This window comes from Penicillium riverlandense (assembly GCF_028828495.1).
Source record: "Penicillium riverlandense strain IBT 135883 chromosome Unknown utg000002l_segment0_segment0, whole genome shotgun sequence".
NCBI classification, from domain to species: Eukaryota; Fungi; Ascomycota; class Eurotiomycetes; order Eurotiales; family Aspergillaceae; genus Penicillium; species Penicillium riverlandense.
Window position 1 is genome coordinate 2,783,313 of NW_026643195.1, and position 16,762 is coordinate 2,800,074.

The window sequence follows — 16,762 nt, forward strand, 5'->3', positions numbered from 1 at the left end:
GAGTTGAGCGCGCAATCATGGTGGTCAACGAGTCCAGCGTCGTTGTGTCGGCATGGTTGGCGGTCGCCTGGAATGTGGAGTGTGTTCGATGATGTCTTTTCTTGGGCTTGACCCGTGACACCGCTTTCCTTGCTTCTACACCACCACCAAAACACTCGACTGACGACCTAGTCACCGTGAGCTCTGGCTCGTCGCTCAGTCTTGCTGACAATGCTCACGCCGGTCCCCGGCTTCCTGGAGACATGGCCAGCACCAGCTTGACCGCGACCTACCTGACGCCGGCCCCGAGCTTCAATTGGTACAGCCCGACTCCCCGTCCTGGTTTGCGCGCCGCGGGCTAATACGTGCTGAAAATAGGTTCTTCCTGCTGGAACTGATTGTCTCTTGTATCCTGTAAGTTTCCTCACCAGCCAACATTCCGCCCGCGCTAATAGTGATTTCTCAACGCACCTAGTGCCTTGTTCTTCCTCCTGTACTTTAACCGCCTTTTCGCGACTCTCCTATCATATGCGATCCGAGCCTACACCTGGCACTACTACCGCGTGTATGTCGACATCAAAGCGCTCCAGGTATCTCTCCTTGGTGGCAGGATATTTTTCAAGGGCATCCGGTACCATGGCGTGAATGAGACGATCTTTATCCATGGAGGGTTCATAACATGGAGGTACTGGAAGCGCACGGTAGAACGAACGGACTTGTCCGGTATCCGACACAAGACAGACGCCCCTGAACCATCAGAGCGCACAAGGCCTCGTCCCGCGCATTGTGAGGGAGGTGTTGGCGGCCATAATGACGGCCTCGGGGAACAAGGCGGCGTGGAGAAGACGGCTGAGCTGCCATGTCGGATATCCATCACGATGTATGGGCTCGAATGGTTTATCTACAATCGGAAACCGGCCTACGACAGCATCCTGACGGGCTTCGGATATGTTGCGGATCAGGACGGTGATGCTGCCAGCGTAGGAGACCCAACATCTCCAGGTTCCGCTCCGAATGTGCCACACGGGCAGACAAACAGCACTTTCAAGACAACTCATGGGAACCGATCACAAAGCAGCGTGGATGAAAGAGAAGCCTATACCGGCCAGGATCCTGCGGCCCGCCGCAATGCGGAGCTCTCAGAATCTGTGTCGAATCTGCTTCAGCTCCTGCCGATAAAGCTGGAGTGCACCAAGGGCGCTATTGTGATTGGGAACGAAAACACTCGCTCCGTCTTGACGACCACCTTCGATAGCGCAACAGGAACCATCGATGCTTGCAACGCTGGCCCTCTCGATCTCTACCGGCAATTGTTCTCGTTCAATTTCAACCATCTAGTGGTCCAGATGCGACCAAACCCTGATTTCAAACAGAATCAGCTGGTGACCGCGAAGGCACTTAGCACAGTGCGAGAGGAAGAAGATGAAGCCGCCAAGAAACGTTCAATGATTTTCAACTATCCATTCCAAAGGCGCAAGCTATGGCATAGCATCCGTGACTTGGTACCATACTTCCAAACGTCTGTGGAGTCGTTTCATGCTAGCCCTCGACACGTTGACAGCATGCCAAGAAGCCAGGCGGAATTTCCTGAAGTGCGTTGGGTGGGCTTGTCTCGATACCTGGACGAAGGTGGCGAGGATGAGCATGAAAAATGGAACTCGGTCGAGTATGGCAGGTTTTCCACCATTATCGACAGTCCTAGCTTGAGCATGACGTACTTTTGGGACATTCCTGGACGGGTTGGACAGGAGCAAGCGGCAGCAACTCATTGCGAGTTACCAATAGACAACGATATCAACCGTGCGCTTCCTCCCGAATGGGGGGTTGACGTCAAGGTGGACGGTGGATCCATCAACTACGGACCCTGGGCCGACAGGGAACGAGTTGGCTTGCAAAATGTCTTTGTCCCCAATTTCTACCGCAGCGCGGAGCCAGCGGAACAGTTGGCCCCCGGAGTCTTACGACAAAACACGGCTTTCAGACTGCGAATTGAGATCAGCGAAGAACTGACACTGCGAATCCCCACCAGAGAGCAGTCCAAGGACTGGCAATGGAAGGAGCGCGCAGATGCCATCAGAGGCGCCTCAAAGGCAAAAAATCACACCAAAAGAAGAAAACCACGCCAAAAAGAAGCCGAAAAAAGTCATATCGCCTCAGACATCCGCCCCTTTGGATGGCTTTCCCTTCGCGTGGGACCTGATTCCACAATCAATTACACCATGGACATGGTAGCGTCAAGCCTTGGGTTTCGCAATGAGCTCGCGCTTGATCTGCGAGAGTCAAAAATGTCTTCCAGCGTGAACCATGGCTTGTTATGGCAATCCCCTCGGCAACTGGTCAATTGCGATCTTTCCAACCCTCTCGGCTGGAACAATCTCCGGACTTGGAAATTCACTGTCGACAGTCAGGAGTTGGAACTGTTTTTGTTGCGCGACCACATCTTTCTTCTAACGGATCTCGTGACCGATTGGGCATCCGGACCACCATCGGACTACTATACATTTGTGCCTTTTATCTACAATCTCGACCTCATCTTCTCCAACTTCCAGCTGTTCATTAACGTGAATGATCGCAATATCATCAGCAACCCTTCTGACTTGGATGACAACCGATTTATCGTGATAAAAGGCAACCAGCTGACGTCGAGCGTGATGATCCCATTGGACAAATACAAAGCAGATCAGAATACGGTGGAGTTCAAGGTCAATCTCGAGAACGGTGGCGTGGATTTCCTGACACCCTTGTGGGATACCCTGCACACGTTTCTGCCTCAAAAGTCCATGGCGACTCTCGACAATCTGTTCATCGATGGGTCTTACATCTACTTCCAGTCCACATCACCAGACCTGACGGACACATTGGTGCTCAATATTGATGGATCGTCTCCCCGGCTTTACCTGTATGGGTTTCTGATCAAGAGCTTCATGGTCGTCAAAGATAACTATTTTGGCGATGAAATGCACTTCAGAACCCTTGAAGAGTATCAAGAGTTTGTTTACGCCGATGAGCCTCCAGAAAACCCCACAGGCATCAATCCAAACCGCAAATCGAATGATATGGACGTTTTGGTTCATGTCACAGCTCGTGATCCCTGTGCCCTGCTTCCCGAGAACATCTACGATCACCTGAAATGTCTGAGACTCCGCGCTGCTTCCCTCGAGGCTGACTTGCGATTCACGAACTATTACATGGACCTCCAACTGTCCATCAGCCCACTCAAGGTGGATTTGCAATCAACCCAACCTGAAGGCTCCACTACCATATCTGGCACCCAGTTATTCATTGACGGCACTTCAGCCTATGGACATCGCCTGTTCGGATTACCACCTGCGGAGCCAACCTACGTGTGCAACTGGGACTTCGACGTGGGGAGGATCATTGGTGAATGCTCCACAGAATTCCTGGCCTGTCTGGGTGCATCTTTGAAAAGTTTCGATTTTTCGTTTGACAACTGGGAGAATACCCTGCCTCCACTCATCCCACCTGCTCTCCACGATGTGACTTTTCTCAGAGCCAAGATTCACTCGCTTCATATATCTGTGCTGCTTGACGAAGTCTCCATCATACTGAATGCTCGGCCTTTGAATATCAAGTTCAATGATTGGGCTAACTCCAAGTTCTCCAAGCGGTTGAGCGTTTCTGTTCCGGATATTTCGATTGCGGCAGTTAACCGTCAATCCGTAGTCCAGGCCAATAATCGGTCATCCGACAGAAAAATCTCACCTTTGGGGCTTCTCCAACTGTCAATGGCCTTCAAGATGGCTCAACGGAAGTGGGATATTGGCGAGAGTAGAAGACTGCAACAAGAGCACATTCAAGTTCATGACCAACGGACTCATAGGGCGCAGTGGCTCCTTTTTGACTGGGAGGAATTGGAATCAACTTCGCCACTTCTACAAAGCGACGATATCAACCCCCCGGCAATGCCCATCCCGTCAATGCCAGAACCCATCCACGGACGATTTGGCCTTCCGAGCGCACCATCATACCGGGGGAACCAGCCCAACGGCAGCTCTAAGAGCTTCTTGGTGCATTCTGAGGCGTCCAGCCTCAAGAGTGTCAAGGTTAAGCGAACCCGCGGTGTCGACCATGCTACTACCAAGCCTACACCAGTCTCTGAACCCAGACAAAGGCCAGCACCCCCTCATCGGGACGCCAGCCTGTCTACCCTACAGGTCTACCGACTTCACGACAATGAATCTGGCTCTAGGGTAGGGTCGTACTCATCTGCTGCGATCAGGGATGCCAATCCTTGGATTATGCCACAATTTTCCTACTACAAGCTTTCCTTGGATACATCCGAACTTCCACTGCCATATACCCCCGACGAGGATTCTTCAACCGATAATGAGGCTGGAAAAAACACAGAGTCGATGTTCTTGACTTTCGATGATGACCAGACGACGCACACCAACCTCGCATTAGAGCTTCCGCTGGGCATCAGAGGGTACTGTACACCCCGATTCCTTTTCAGCTTGGCTTCCTTGCTGGATGGACTAGAGCCGAAACACCCACTTCAAATCATCGATTCCCTGCAGAAAGACGTGATCTCGGATATTGTTGGGTATGACAAGGCCATGAGCCACCCGAGGAAGTCGACAGCTATTGCCCTCCGTATCCCTTCCATACAACTGAGACTCGTTGACCTTTCGGAGTCCCCCAACAACAAGCGGGTGGAGTTCTCGGATGAGTATAGCATTGAAGTCCGGCATCTTCGAGCTGAAATGCGTCGAAAGATTCAGCGACAAAAGCATGATTTGCTCGAAGGTCTCCAACAAGGCGTCACAATCCATGCGGCGGCCGAACACCTCTCAGTTTTGGTGGAAGGTAGTCGAGCAGATGCCTTCCAAGAGAAAGCCGTGTTTAATTGTCATTTGGATGATATGAATTTTTGGCTGGTCGCAAACCCCAACATTCGGTCTCACCTTCACATGCGAACCTTCAATACAGTCACGTCTGCCAAGTCCGTGGAACGTCTGGCTTTCCTCGTCCGCCGAGCCACCATGATGTTTGACTCTGTCGCATCTTCCTTCCAGCACATCTCGTTTTTGAGCAAGACACGTCTACGGTTTCTGATCTACTTTGCTACGCAGTCGGCTGCTGGTATATCAGATCCGATTTTCTTGACTCGTATCTCATACGTCCTCAGGGTTGCCTCGAGTCATTTGCGACAACATGACTCGTGGAAGATCCTCTCTCGCATCCGCAACATTTACAAGAACTTGCCTGTGCACCACAAGCGAGAGTTGGATCGAGCTTGCTCAGGCGATCATCTGCCTTTGCCAGCTGATGCAAAGACGACGGTGCTATCTGGCTTCGATAAATGGCGCGCCTGGGATCTCGCTCATGTTGAGAAGAGCTATGTCATGCGCAAAGTCTGGCCCGCTCTGGAACCCCTCCGGAAAGCTGAAGAGCCGTCCATGTCCTTGTCATTAGCCATCAAGACCTTTCGGTTTTCCCTGGACCCTGGGCCTCGAGAGAGCGATCTTGTTGTCGAAAGCTTGTCCACCGTCACGACTTTTGACCCCAACAAAGTAACCCGCGATGGTGACAAAGAACAGCGGAGAAAGCTAATTACCGTGCAATCCTATTGTGCCTCTGCTGCTGTGCGACTGCGATGGGAAGTCTTGGATCTAGTGGAAGGTGTCATGAAGGTCATGTCAACTGTCACGCTGGCGTCTGCGCCCACCCAAGATCCCAGCCACAGTGGCGATGAGACATCACCGATTGAATTACAGGTTGTCTCCGGCACCGATACCGGGTCTGTTAGTCTCGACGGCATCAACATCAAATTGGTCTTGGCCGGAAAGTCCCTTCGGGGCTCTTTGGTGCATAGATCGTTCAACGTTGAAAAGACGAAGACGGAAGAGCTAGCGTTGCTGTTAAGCGCCGGAGCATGCTCATCTGAACTTCTCAGTCAGAATCGCGTCTTGATGGTTTCAAAAATCGCTGATCCATATACTTACTTCTCGCTCATATCGGAAGAGGATGAGATTGAGCACAAGCGCGCCTTCCAGGCGGCTTGCTCATGCAGAATGCTTCGATACGAGATGAAGGAAGACCCTGTCAGCCTGGCGCATACGGGAGACCGACTCATCGAAGATGAAGTCAGATACATTCGACAGCTCGTGAAGAACGTCCATAGGCCTAAGTCGCAAACTGATACGCCCCAGGTTCCGCAAAAGCCAATCCGCGATACCTTCCATGTTGCAATGTTCTTGGATGACTATCGGTTGAGCTTTACTCTTCTGCCGTCCTTGACCTACGTCGTGTCTGGTGAAGTTGCCCGAATGTCCATTCTGCCCAGGGAAGGGTCCAATATCGAGGTTGATTTCGACGTCAAGAAGAATTCTCACATGTTCGTGTCTGGCGACGGCGACAAATACAATAATACCTTGTCGGTTCTAGAGATACCCCCTGTCAACGGCCGAATCCTGCCCAGTTTCTCTTCTGGACACAAAGAAGTCGAGGTTGAAATGACCATCGAGCTTATTCGCCTGGAGACAAGCGCCGTCCGGAGTCTTCTAAGTGTCCTGACTGGATCCGATGTTTCCCACATGATCTCGGATCTCAAACAGAATGTTGACGTTCTTCAAGCACATCTGGAAGACGTATTGTCCTTACAAAGGTCACCACCGGAGCCTCAAACATCTGCCGATGGCACCGAGATTCTTTACAAAGCCCGCCTTACAATGGCCGGAGTAGAGATTCACGCCACGGCAACCGGTCTGAAAGGAAGGGAGTACTCGGCAGAGATGCTCTTCCGCCTTGGAATGATGCGGATGCGTCTCCAGAATGGGTTGGATCGGGGTTACTACATGGATTTTCCCGAGTTCAACATCGATGCTACTCAAATCAGCTTCGAGCTGCGAAAACAGGAGAAGCAACGAACACAAGCGTATGGCGGCTTCTCCGCTGGTGTCAAAATGCTGGGAACATCTACCGTTCGTGAACAGGGAGAGGTGATACGCTCCTATCAATTAAGCAGCGACAATTTCGACGTCGAACTTTACGCCGAAACGGCTGCTCTCGTGGTAGATATTGCTATCTACACTCAAGAGCGTATCAAGACGCTTGACTTGTCTCATGAAGTTGAACGCCTCAAACGACTTCGGCACCGCGGCCATACCGAAGCGAAAGACAAGCTTGCAGAGGCACCTGAAATTCATGTTAACGATGATGACTCGGCTCCGCAGCCATTCCTCAATGCCATATTCTCCCTCCAATTCCTCAATATCCAAGTTGCGTGGAACATGACAACCTCATCCCTTGCATCCGGTCGCCGGCCAGAAGATCTCGTCTTTTCAATACGACGAGTTGAACTGTCTAATAAGAAAAAGAATTCCGCCAGACTTCGGATCGAGAACGTGCAAGTGCAAATGGTACCTTTTGGTGCGGATAGGAGGAAGCGCTCTCTAAACTCGGCCTTGATGCCTGAGTTGATATTCAATGTGGCCTACTATTCCCATGGAAAGGAACTGTGGCTCGCATTTCAGGCTGCAGGCAAAGCGTTGGACATTCGTGCGACATCTGAATTTATCATCCCGGGAAACATGATCCGAGAATCGGTTGCATCTGCTACCAAGGCCTTGCGAGAAGGCAAACAGGCCTGGGCCACAAATCCCTCTGCTGACACCAACAACGCCAAAGAGCCCAATCTTTTCGGCAATAAGCGCCTTCGATCCGTTTTTGTTGACGTTGACTTTGCCGGTGCCACTGTCTCTCTTCAAGGCAAGCACGGAGACTACGAACAAACACTGTTGACGACGACTTTGAAGGGTAGCCGACTCTCCGAAGGAAGGTATGGCCAATATGTCCAGGGCGACGCGGCCACCACTGCCACCCTCCGGTCTCCTGGTGTGGCGTTGAAGGTTCAGTTTGAGGACAACGGGACCGATGACCCGGCACTCAACGCGGAGTTGAAGATTGAGCCGTCCACAAATGTCTTATATCCGACTCTTGTCCCTCTGATCCGACAAATAACCGCTACCGTCAAGGAAGTAATGGGAGACGAACAAGACCATCCCCGGCGGTCGTCTGCCACAACCATGCTACAGCCACAGAAACTAATAGAAGAGACACCTTTCAGTGCACGAGATCCGAACACAATCCTTGGTCGCTGCAGGGTGAATATGGGAGTGCTGCTCTGCAAGCAGGAGTTCAGTTTGAGCTGCCAGCCTATTGCAAGAGTGGCGGCCACAACCAAGTTTGACAGCGTCTATGTGACCGTCAACACGGTGCAGTCCAAGGAGCAGGGGCGTTTTGTCGCCCTGTCTCTGGCGTTCAACAGCCTGGAAGCGTCAGTGAAGCACGTGTACTCCAACGAGCCCACCGCAAGCTTTGAAGTCCAGTCCATGGTTTTGTCCCTCATGAACAGCAAGCACCTCGGCCGCACAAGCGGAATGTCTGCCATCCTCCGAGTCAGCCCGATGAAAGTCTCTCTCAATGCCAAACAGGTGCAGGATTCTCTACTATTCCGGGAGATTTGGTTTCCATCCGACGATGAACCTAGCTCCAGCTCGTCGCCCCCACCAACGCCGTCCGAGGCCCAGACCTACATTGTGCAGCGATACCAGCAGGTCGCCGCCGCGTCGGTATTTCCCTGGAATACGACTATCGCTATTGAGAAGCTAGAGATCCAACTCGACCTGGGCTCAACATTGGGCAAGGCGCAGTTTGCTATTAACAACCTGTGGGTGGCGTCCAACAAGACCTCAGACAACGAGCAGTCCATGTGCATCAATTTTGATAAGATCGGCATCGAAAGCAAGGGCCGCATGAGTGGCAGGATCGAGCTACGTTCCCTCAAGGTCCATACCTCTATTGAGTGGCCAGAGGATAGTCGCGATGCCGGGCGTACCCCGCTGATCCAGGCCTCGATTGCGTTCCATCATCTTCAGACCAAGGTCTCGTTTGACTACCAGCCTTTCCTGGTTGCTCACATCGCCATGTTTGACTTCCTGATGTACAACGTCCGGGGCGCGTCCGGCGAGCAGAATCAGCGACTCTTCAGCATCCTGGAAGGAGACGAGGTCCAGGCTTTTTGCACGTCTCTGACGGCCTCGCAGGCTCTTGCACTCTACCAAGCATGGCAGCGCCTGGTCCAAGACAAACAAGCGGCGTACCAGGCGTCGCTGCATGAAGTGGAACGATATCTTCGGCGCAAATCTTCCGCTAACACTGGTCACATCGACATCCCCGCCAAGGATCTGGCTAAGAAGGACAAGGACGACGCATTCACCGCGCCTAATTCACTGCATACCGGGGTCGTTGTCAACATCCGCCATGTCAACATCGGAGCGTTCCCTAGCTCGTTCATTGACAATCAGATCTTCAAGTTGGAGGCCCATGATGCGCAGGCTCGATTTGCCGTCTCCGTCCAATCCGGCAAGCTCCACAGTGCCCTGGGCCTGACGCTGGGTCAACTCCGCGTCGCTCTTTCCGGCATCAGCCGCCCCAGCTCCGCGCAACTCGAAGACGTGTCCGTGGACGAGATCGCCCAGCGCGCCGCCGGGTCCCGAGGCGGCACGATCCTCAAGGTGCCCCGGCTGGTGGCCAGCATGGAGACGTGGCAGGTGCCCGGCACGCATCAGATCGAGTACATCTTCCGCAGTACGTTCGAGGGCAAGGTGGATGTGGGCTGGAACTACTCGCGCATCAGCTTCATCCGGGACATGTGGGAGACGCACTCGCGGGCGCTGGCCACGCGCCTCGGCAAGCCGCTGCCTCCGTCGGCCGTGCAGATTACTGGTGGTCCCGGGAGCAGTACCGAGGGCGGCGGTGCCGGCCCCGAGCAACAGGAGAAGATCACGGCGGTGGTCCATGTGCCGCAGTCCAAATACAGCTACACGGCGCTCGAGCCGCCAGTTATTGACACGCCGCAGCTCCGGGATATGGGCGAGGCTACACCGCCGCTGGAGTGGATTGGGCTGCATCGGGATAAGCTGCCCAATGTCACGCATCAGATCCTTATTGTTCCGCTGTTGGAGATTGCAAAGGAGGTGGAGGATGCCTATGGGCGGATCCTGGGGGCCTGAATTACTGCATGGGACGGCGTTGATCGGTTCTTCTTGTACATTCTGCATATCCTAGTTACTATCACTAGCTGTATTAATTGTCTACTTCTACTGCTTCTCACTCCTCAACACTTATCCCGTCTCAGCCTGAAGAACAATGCATTAGTCAGCCCCAGCTTGAGGCGGTCAGCGTGTGTTCACGCGAGCCCGCTGATTGGCGGACAGCTCCAGCCCACCCTCAGCACCGGCGTGGAAAGTGGTCGTGGACAGGCTCATCCAGCGATGGAGGATGACTCGGAATGCAGTGAATCAGAGCCCCGAGAGTGACTTGGGAAGTCGCCGGGAGTCAGATTGATCGACTCGGCTGCACGAGGGAGCCGACGGGGGGCTGAGTTGGGACAACCACGGATGACGGCATGTCGGGAGTCAAGGGAGGGAATATGACCTGCTTTGAAATCAAAGACTCAGAGTCAAGAGACATGGAAAGCACCGACTCGAAGAGCCTAGGACTGTCGGTAGTGTAGTGTTGCCATGGCATTATCCTGTGTAGTTCACTAGTCCGTACAGCCGGAGTGAAACGCACAAAACGGAGGGGCAGAAAGCCCCCACTTTCGCTTTTCCTTTTTTTTTTCTCCCACTTTTCCTCCCCCTCCTTCTTCCCTTCTCTCCTTCCCTCTTCATCCTCTTCACTCCGTCTTCTGGAGCAGTTGCACATAGTCTCTGGATTTGGTGATCGAGTCTCTGCTCGGTCCTGGTCGTCTGTGTGCTTTCTTGCTTCTACCTTTATCTCAATAACTACTTCCCCCGCCTCTAGGGCTTTACTGAGGAACCAACCGCCAACATGGTCAAGTAAGTCGGATCATCGATGAAAAAAAATTTCCATGGACACCCTGGCTAACAAGAGTCTCTCTGTAGCTTCACCATCGAGGAGGTCCGTATTCTCTATTGATCCGCTGCCCCTCTCGGGGCAGCCGGGCGTGCTTTTAAATCAGACAGTCAGCTAACCCTCACTAGATCCGTGCCCTGATGGACAAGCCGGCCAACATCCGGAACATGTCCGTCATTGCTCACGGTATGCTTCATCACCTCTTGAGTCCGGATGAGATGATGCTGACAATATTGATGCAGTCGATCACGGAAAGTCCACCCTCTCCGACTCCCTGGTCCAGCGTGCCGGTATCATTTCGGCCGCCAAGGCCGGTGAGTCTCGGTTCATGGACACCCGTCCCGATGAGCAGGACCGCTGCATTACCATCAAGTCCACTGCCATCTCCTTGTACGCCAAGTTCCCCGACCCCGAGGACCTGAAGGAGATCCCCCAGAAGGTCGACGGCCACGAGTTCCTGATCAACCTGATCGACTCGCCCGGTCACGTTGACTTCTCGTCTGAGGTCACGGCCGCTCTCCGTGTCACTGACGGTGCCCTGGTCGTCGTGGACTGCGTGTCCGGTGTCTGTGTCCAGACCGAGACCGTGCTGCGTCAGGCCCTGACCGAGCGTATCAAGCCGGTCCTGATTATCAACAAGGTCGACCGTGCTCTGCTCGAGCTGCAGGTGTCCAAGGAGGATCTGTACCAGTCTTTCTCCCGTACCATTGAGTCCGTCAATGTCATCATCGCCACCTACTTCGACAAGTCTCTCGGTGATGTCCAGGTCTACCCCGACCGCGGCACCATCGCCTTCGGTTCCGGTCTGCACGGCTGGGCGTTCACCGTCCGCCAGTTCGCCGTCAAGTACGCCAAGAAGTTCGGTGTTGACCGCAAGAAGATGCTGGAGCGTCTGTGGGGCGACAACTACTTCAACCCCAAGACCAAGAAGTGGACCAAGAACGGCGAGCACGAGGGCAAGCAGCTGGAGCGTGCCTTCAACCAGTTCATCCTGGACCCCATCTTCAAGATCTTCGCCGCTGTCAACCACAACAAGCGTGACGAGATCATGGCTCTCCTGGAGAAGCTCGAGGTCAAGCTGGCCTCCGAGGAGAAGGACCTCGAGGGCAAGCAGCTCCTCAAGGTTGTCATGCGCAAGTTCCTGCCTGCCGCCGACGCCCTGCTGGAGATGATCTGTATCCACCTGCCCTCGCCCGTCACTGCCCAGAAGTACCGTGCCGAGACTCTGTACGAGGGTCCCACCGACGACGCCGCCTGCATTGGTATCCGCGACTGTGACCCCAAGGCTCCTCTGATGCTGTACGTGTCCAAGATGGTGCCGACCTCCGATAAGGGCCGTTTCTACGCCTTCGGTCGTGTCTACGCCGGTACCGTCAAGTCCGGTCTCAAGGTCCGCATCCAGGGTCCCAACTACACCCCTGGCAAGAAGGAGGACCTGTTCATCAAGGCCATCCAGCGTACCATTCTGATGATGGGTCGCTTCATCGAGCCCATTGAGGATGTTCCCGCCGGTAACATCGTCGGTCTGGTCGGTATCGATCAGTTCCTGCTCAAGTCGGGTACCCTGACCACCGACGAGACCGCCCACAACCTCAAGGTCATGAAGTTCTCCGTCTCGCCCGTCGTGCAGCGTTCCGTCGAGGTCAAGAACGCCGCCGACCTGCCCAAGCTGGTCGAGGGTCTCAAGCGTCTGTCCAAGTCCGACCCCTGCGTCCTGACCCTCATCAACGAGTCTGGTGAGCACGTCGTTGCCGGTGCCGGTGAGCTGCACCTGGAGATCTGCCTGAAGGATCTTGAGGAGGACCACGCCGGTGTGCCCCTGCGCATCTCGGACCCCGTCGTGTCATACCGTGAGACTGTTTCCGACGTGTCGAGCATGACTGCCCTGTCCAAGTCGCCCAACAAGCACAACCGTCTGTACATGACTGCTCAGCCCATGGATGAGGAGGTCTCCCTCGCCATCGAGGCTGGCAAGATCAGCCCCCGTGACGACTTCAAGGCTCGTGCCCGTGTCCTGGCTGACGACTACGGTTGGGATGTCACCGATGCCCGTAAGATTTGGTGCTTCGGTCCCGACACCACCGGTGCCAACCTGCTGGTCGACCAGACCAAGGCCGTGCAGTACCTGAACGAAATCAAGGACTCCGTTGTCTCTGGTTTCCAGTGGGCCACCCGCGAGGGTCCCGTTGCTGAGGAGCCCATGCGCTCCGTCCGCTTCAACATCCTGGATGTTACCCTGCACGCCGATGCCATTCACCGTGGTGGTGGTCAGCTCATCCCCACTGCCCGTCGTGTCCTGTACGCCGCCGCCATGCTGGCTGACCCCGGTGTTCTCGAGCCCATCTTCAACGTCGAGATCCAGGTGCCCGAGCAGGCCATGGGTGGTATCTACGGTGTCCTTACCCGCCGTCGTGGTCACGTCTACTCCGAGGAGCAGCGCCCCGGTACTCCTCTGTTCAACGTCAAGGCCTACCTGCCCGTCAACGAGTCGTTCGGTTTCCCCGCCGATCTGCGCTCCGCCACCGGTGGTCAGGCCTTCCCCCAGTCCGTCTTCGACCACTGGGCCATCCTCCCTGGTGGCTCCCCTCTCGACCCGACCACCAAGCCCGGTCAGGTCGTCACCGAGATGCGGAAGCGCAAGGGTCTCAAGGAGCAGATCCCCGGCTACGAGAACGTAAGTTTTGATCCCCCTCTTGTTTTTGACATTCATCCCGCTAACTTTGGGTTCAGTACTACGACAAGCTGTAAAAATGCTCACGGCTGCCCGGAATCGCGCTTCTGCCAGTCATACGTGGAATCTTTTTTTATGAGATTGATGAATGCAATACAACTTTCACGTTCAACCAAAATTCCACCTCCCTCAACAAAATACGTCGGGCCAACCATTGCTTTTCTATTGGGATAGCAACGGCTTCGGCAGCAGATGGCTATCCATCTGCTCCGACTCGACTCCATGACTTTTCACTTGGTTTTTGTCTTCATAATTTGTTTCGTGAGGGTTGCCTTTTTTTGTTTTTCTTTTGTCTCTTCGCTCCTGTCTAGTTATACCAGTTTGAGCATGAAAATAAACATGGTATAGCTAGGCAATCGCGGTGTTTCTTCTCGTAGTCGCGCGTGGATCTAAGTATAGTAGAGTAGATTGGCTGTTGTACTCTATACAGCTCAGCCGAACCGTGAGGTTGATCACGTGACCCATCGCGTGCCTCGCGTCCGCATGGACGGATCCTGCACTTTTTGGTCTCCTGTTCCTCCTCCCTTCATCCACCATGGCTGCGTTTGCCTACACCGATCAATGATTGATTCCATCTCCTGATAGGTATTTTACTGGGTTTATTTGCCCCTTGCAGCGGGCCTCGCAACTTCTCTGCAACTGGTGTTAAGCGCCGAATCCCTGCAGTCAGCCGTAGACTTTCCTCACGTCCTTCTTTGAAAGCCGAGTCAGCAAATTGCAATCCACGCGGCGACGATGCAATTCACCGACGAACAAGCCGAGGGTGTGAAGAACTGGGTGGTGAAGAAACTGGAGGACATGTGGGTTTCCAATTATCATCTGGATGGTGATTCATTCGCTGACAATGTGGTACCGCCGACGTTGTAGCTCTGATGCGGACTCCGACGTACTTGCAGATTATGTCCTGGCGCTCATCAGATCCGATGCGCCGGATGAAGAGATCAAGAAGGTTTCAGTCGAGAACTTGGAGGACTTCCTGCGCGAAAGTTCGTTTACTGCCTTAGGCTACCTTTTTGTACCGGGTTACTGATTTTTCCCCAGACACAACTTCTTTCGTTGATGAGCTCTTTGCCACATTTGATCCCAAAAAATCCGCTGCGCCGCCAGCGGCCCTTCCTCAGAGCCAGGCGCAGTTCCCCAGCGATCTCCCGCAATCTTTTCCCCCGTCTCAGCCACAGCACCCGATCAATGCGCCAACCGGCCCGAGGGGTTCTCCCTACGGATCAGGTGGAGGACAAGATGGGTCGAATTTTCCTAGCCGGAAACGTACATATAACGAGGGATTCCAGGCAGACCAAGAACTTCAAGAGGGCATGCTCCAGAACCGCGCTTTCAAAACCCCACGGCGTGGTGGAGGAAGAGGTGGTGGCCGCGGAGACTGGATGGGCCGGGATGGCCCACAGGGACAGCAGTTTGCGCAGCCACCGCCCGGCGGGTTCCCTATGATGCCTGGATTCCCACCATTTGATCAGAACGATCCCATGGCGGCGATGATGGCTATGCAGAGCATGGGGTTTCCGCAAATGCCAGGAATGCCGCCTATGCCTGGAATGCCCGGTGCGCCGCAGCCCGGCGAGCAGATCAATCAACGCTGCCCGTTCTATGATACCCAGGGTATTTGTTACTTGGGTGCCGCATGTCCGTATCAGCATGGAGATGCTGGAAAAGAGGAAGGTATGTGTGAAATACTCTACGAGCCTCCTGACTGGTTGCTGACCAAGTCCATAGAATATGATCCAAAGAACTTGGGCCGTATGGCCGACTCCAGGGGCCGGGGACGTGGTGGCGAACGTGGACGCGGCCGTGGCCGAGGAGGCCCTACTGGGAGAGGACGAGGCGGCCGGTCTGAGTTCTCGTCGGCAGGACCGAACGAGGACCGAACAATCAAAACGATTGTGGTTGAGCAGATCCCTGACGATAAGTTCTCTGAGGAGGCCGTGCGGGAGTTTTTTTCTCAATTCGGCAACATCACCGAGGTCTCGTTGCAGCCTTACAAAAAGCTGGCTTTGGTCCAATATGACACGTATTCCGAGGCCAAGGCGGCTTGGTCCAGCCCTAAGGTCATTTTTGACAATCGCTTCGTCAAGGTCTACTGGCACAAACCCGGCCGGAAGGACGAAAAGAACGGAGAGGCCCAGCCAGAAGTCCCGGCGTTCAATCAGGAAGAGTTCGAGAAGCAGCAAGAAGAAGCCCAAAAGGCACATGAAGAAAGGGTAAAGAAACGTCAGGAGACCGAAGAAGCCAAGCAGGCTTTAGAGCGGCAGCGTGATGAGCTGTTCAAAAAGCAGCAGGAAGAAAAAGCCCGCCTGCTGGAACGTCTCGGCGGAGCTGCAGAGCCGAGCAATCGCTCTGGCGCCGCGGAGGGTTCGTCTGTCGAAGCACCAGCTGATGAGAATGCCAGTGATCAGACCAAGCAACTGCGTGCACAGCTGGCGGCTCTCGAGGCCGAGGCAAAGAGCCTTGGGTTGGATCCCTCAAATGCTGACGCCGCTGGTGGGCGTGGTGGCTACCGTGGTAGGGGCCGCGGCCGAGGTGGCTATCGTGGACGCGGCGGATATGACCCTTCGTACCGCGGAGGATATCGTGGACGGGGTGGATATGCGCCTCGCGGCAGAGGCGGCGTACTTCGTCTGGATAACCGGCCTCGTCGGGTTTCTGTGACGGGCGTCGAGCTGAACTCGGACAAGGACGAAGCGCTGAGACAGTATCTGATTGTAAGTCCTTTTGGTCTGTAACTGGAAATTGCGTGCTGACTTTTCCCGCCAGGGCATCGGTGAATATGAATCCGTCACGGCTAACCCGGGCCATTCCGACTCGGTGATCGTCTCTTTCAAGGAACGCTACCAGGCCGAGAAGTTCATGTTCAGTACCTGGAATATCCCTGCGGTGGGCGAGGTCCAACTTGAATGGGTGGCTAACCCGCCTATTGCGGCTTCGACACCAACCCCCGCGGACGAGGCTAAGACAGGCCCTGAACTGGTCGAGGATGATCAAGACACTGTCATGCAATCCGAGCCCGCAGTCAATGAAATGCCCGCTGGCAAAGACGGAGCCCATGATATGGATTATGACGTTGCGGAGGAGGATAGCTGGGGCGTGGAATGAATTTATATTCTCAGAATATCCGCTCATGTACTATTTATTGCACTA

General features: G+C 54.3%; 3 protein-coding genes across 3 annotated transcripts; all 3 read left to right on the forward strand.

Annotated features, from left to right (window-relative positions):
• Window positions 1–242: 242 nt before the first annotated feature.
• N7474_003446 (uncharacterized protein) lies at window positions 243–10,016 on the forward strand (the record flags this gene model as incomplete). Its single annotated transcript, XM_057194861.1, has 3 exons — window positions 243–298; window positions 358–393; window positions 455–10,016. 3 exons carry the CDS (start codon window positions 243–245, stop codon window positions 10,014–10,016), a joined length of 9,654 nt encoding a protein of 3,217 aa, XP_057056216.1.
• Window positions 10,017–10,836: 820 nt separating this feature from the next.
• On the forward strand, window positions 10,837–13,629 carry N7474_003447 (elongation factor 2; the record flags this gene model as incomplete). Its single annotated transcript, XM_057194862.1, has 5 exons — window positions 10,837–10,844; window positions 10,911–10,926; window positions 11,010–11,067; window positions 11,124–13,555; window positions 13,612–13,629. The coding sequence occupies 5 exons, from the start codon at window positions 10,837–10,839 to the stop codon at window positions 13,627–13,629; spliced, it is 2,532 nt and encodes an 843-aa protein (XP_057056217.1).
• A 718-nt stretch (window positions 13,630–14,347) lies between these two features.
• N7474_003448 (CCCH zinc finger and RRM domain protein) lies at window positions 14,348–16,717 on the forward strand (the record flags this gene model as incomplete). Its single annotated transcript, XM_057194863.1, has 5 exons — window positions 14,348–14,412; window positions 14,480–14,598; window positions 14,654–15,286; window positions 15,341–16,326; window positions 16,379–16,717. 5 exons carry the CDS (start codon window positions 14,348–14,350, stop codon window positions 16,715–16,717), a joined length of 2,142 nt encoding a protein of 713 aa, XP_057056218.1.
• Between the last annotated feature and the right edge of the window lie 45 nt (window positions 16,718–16,762).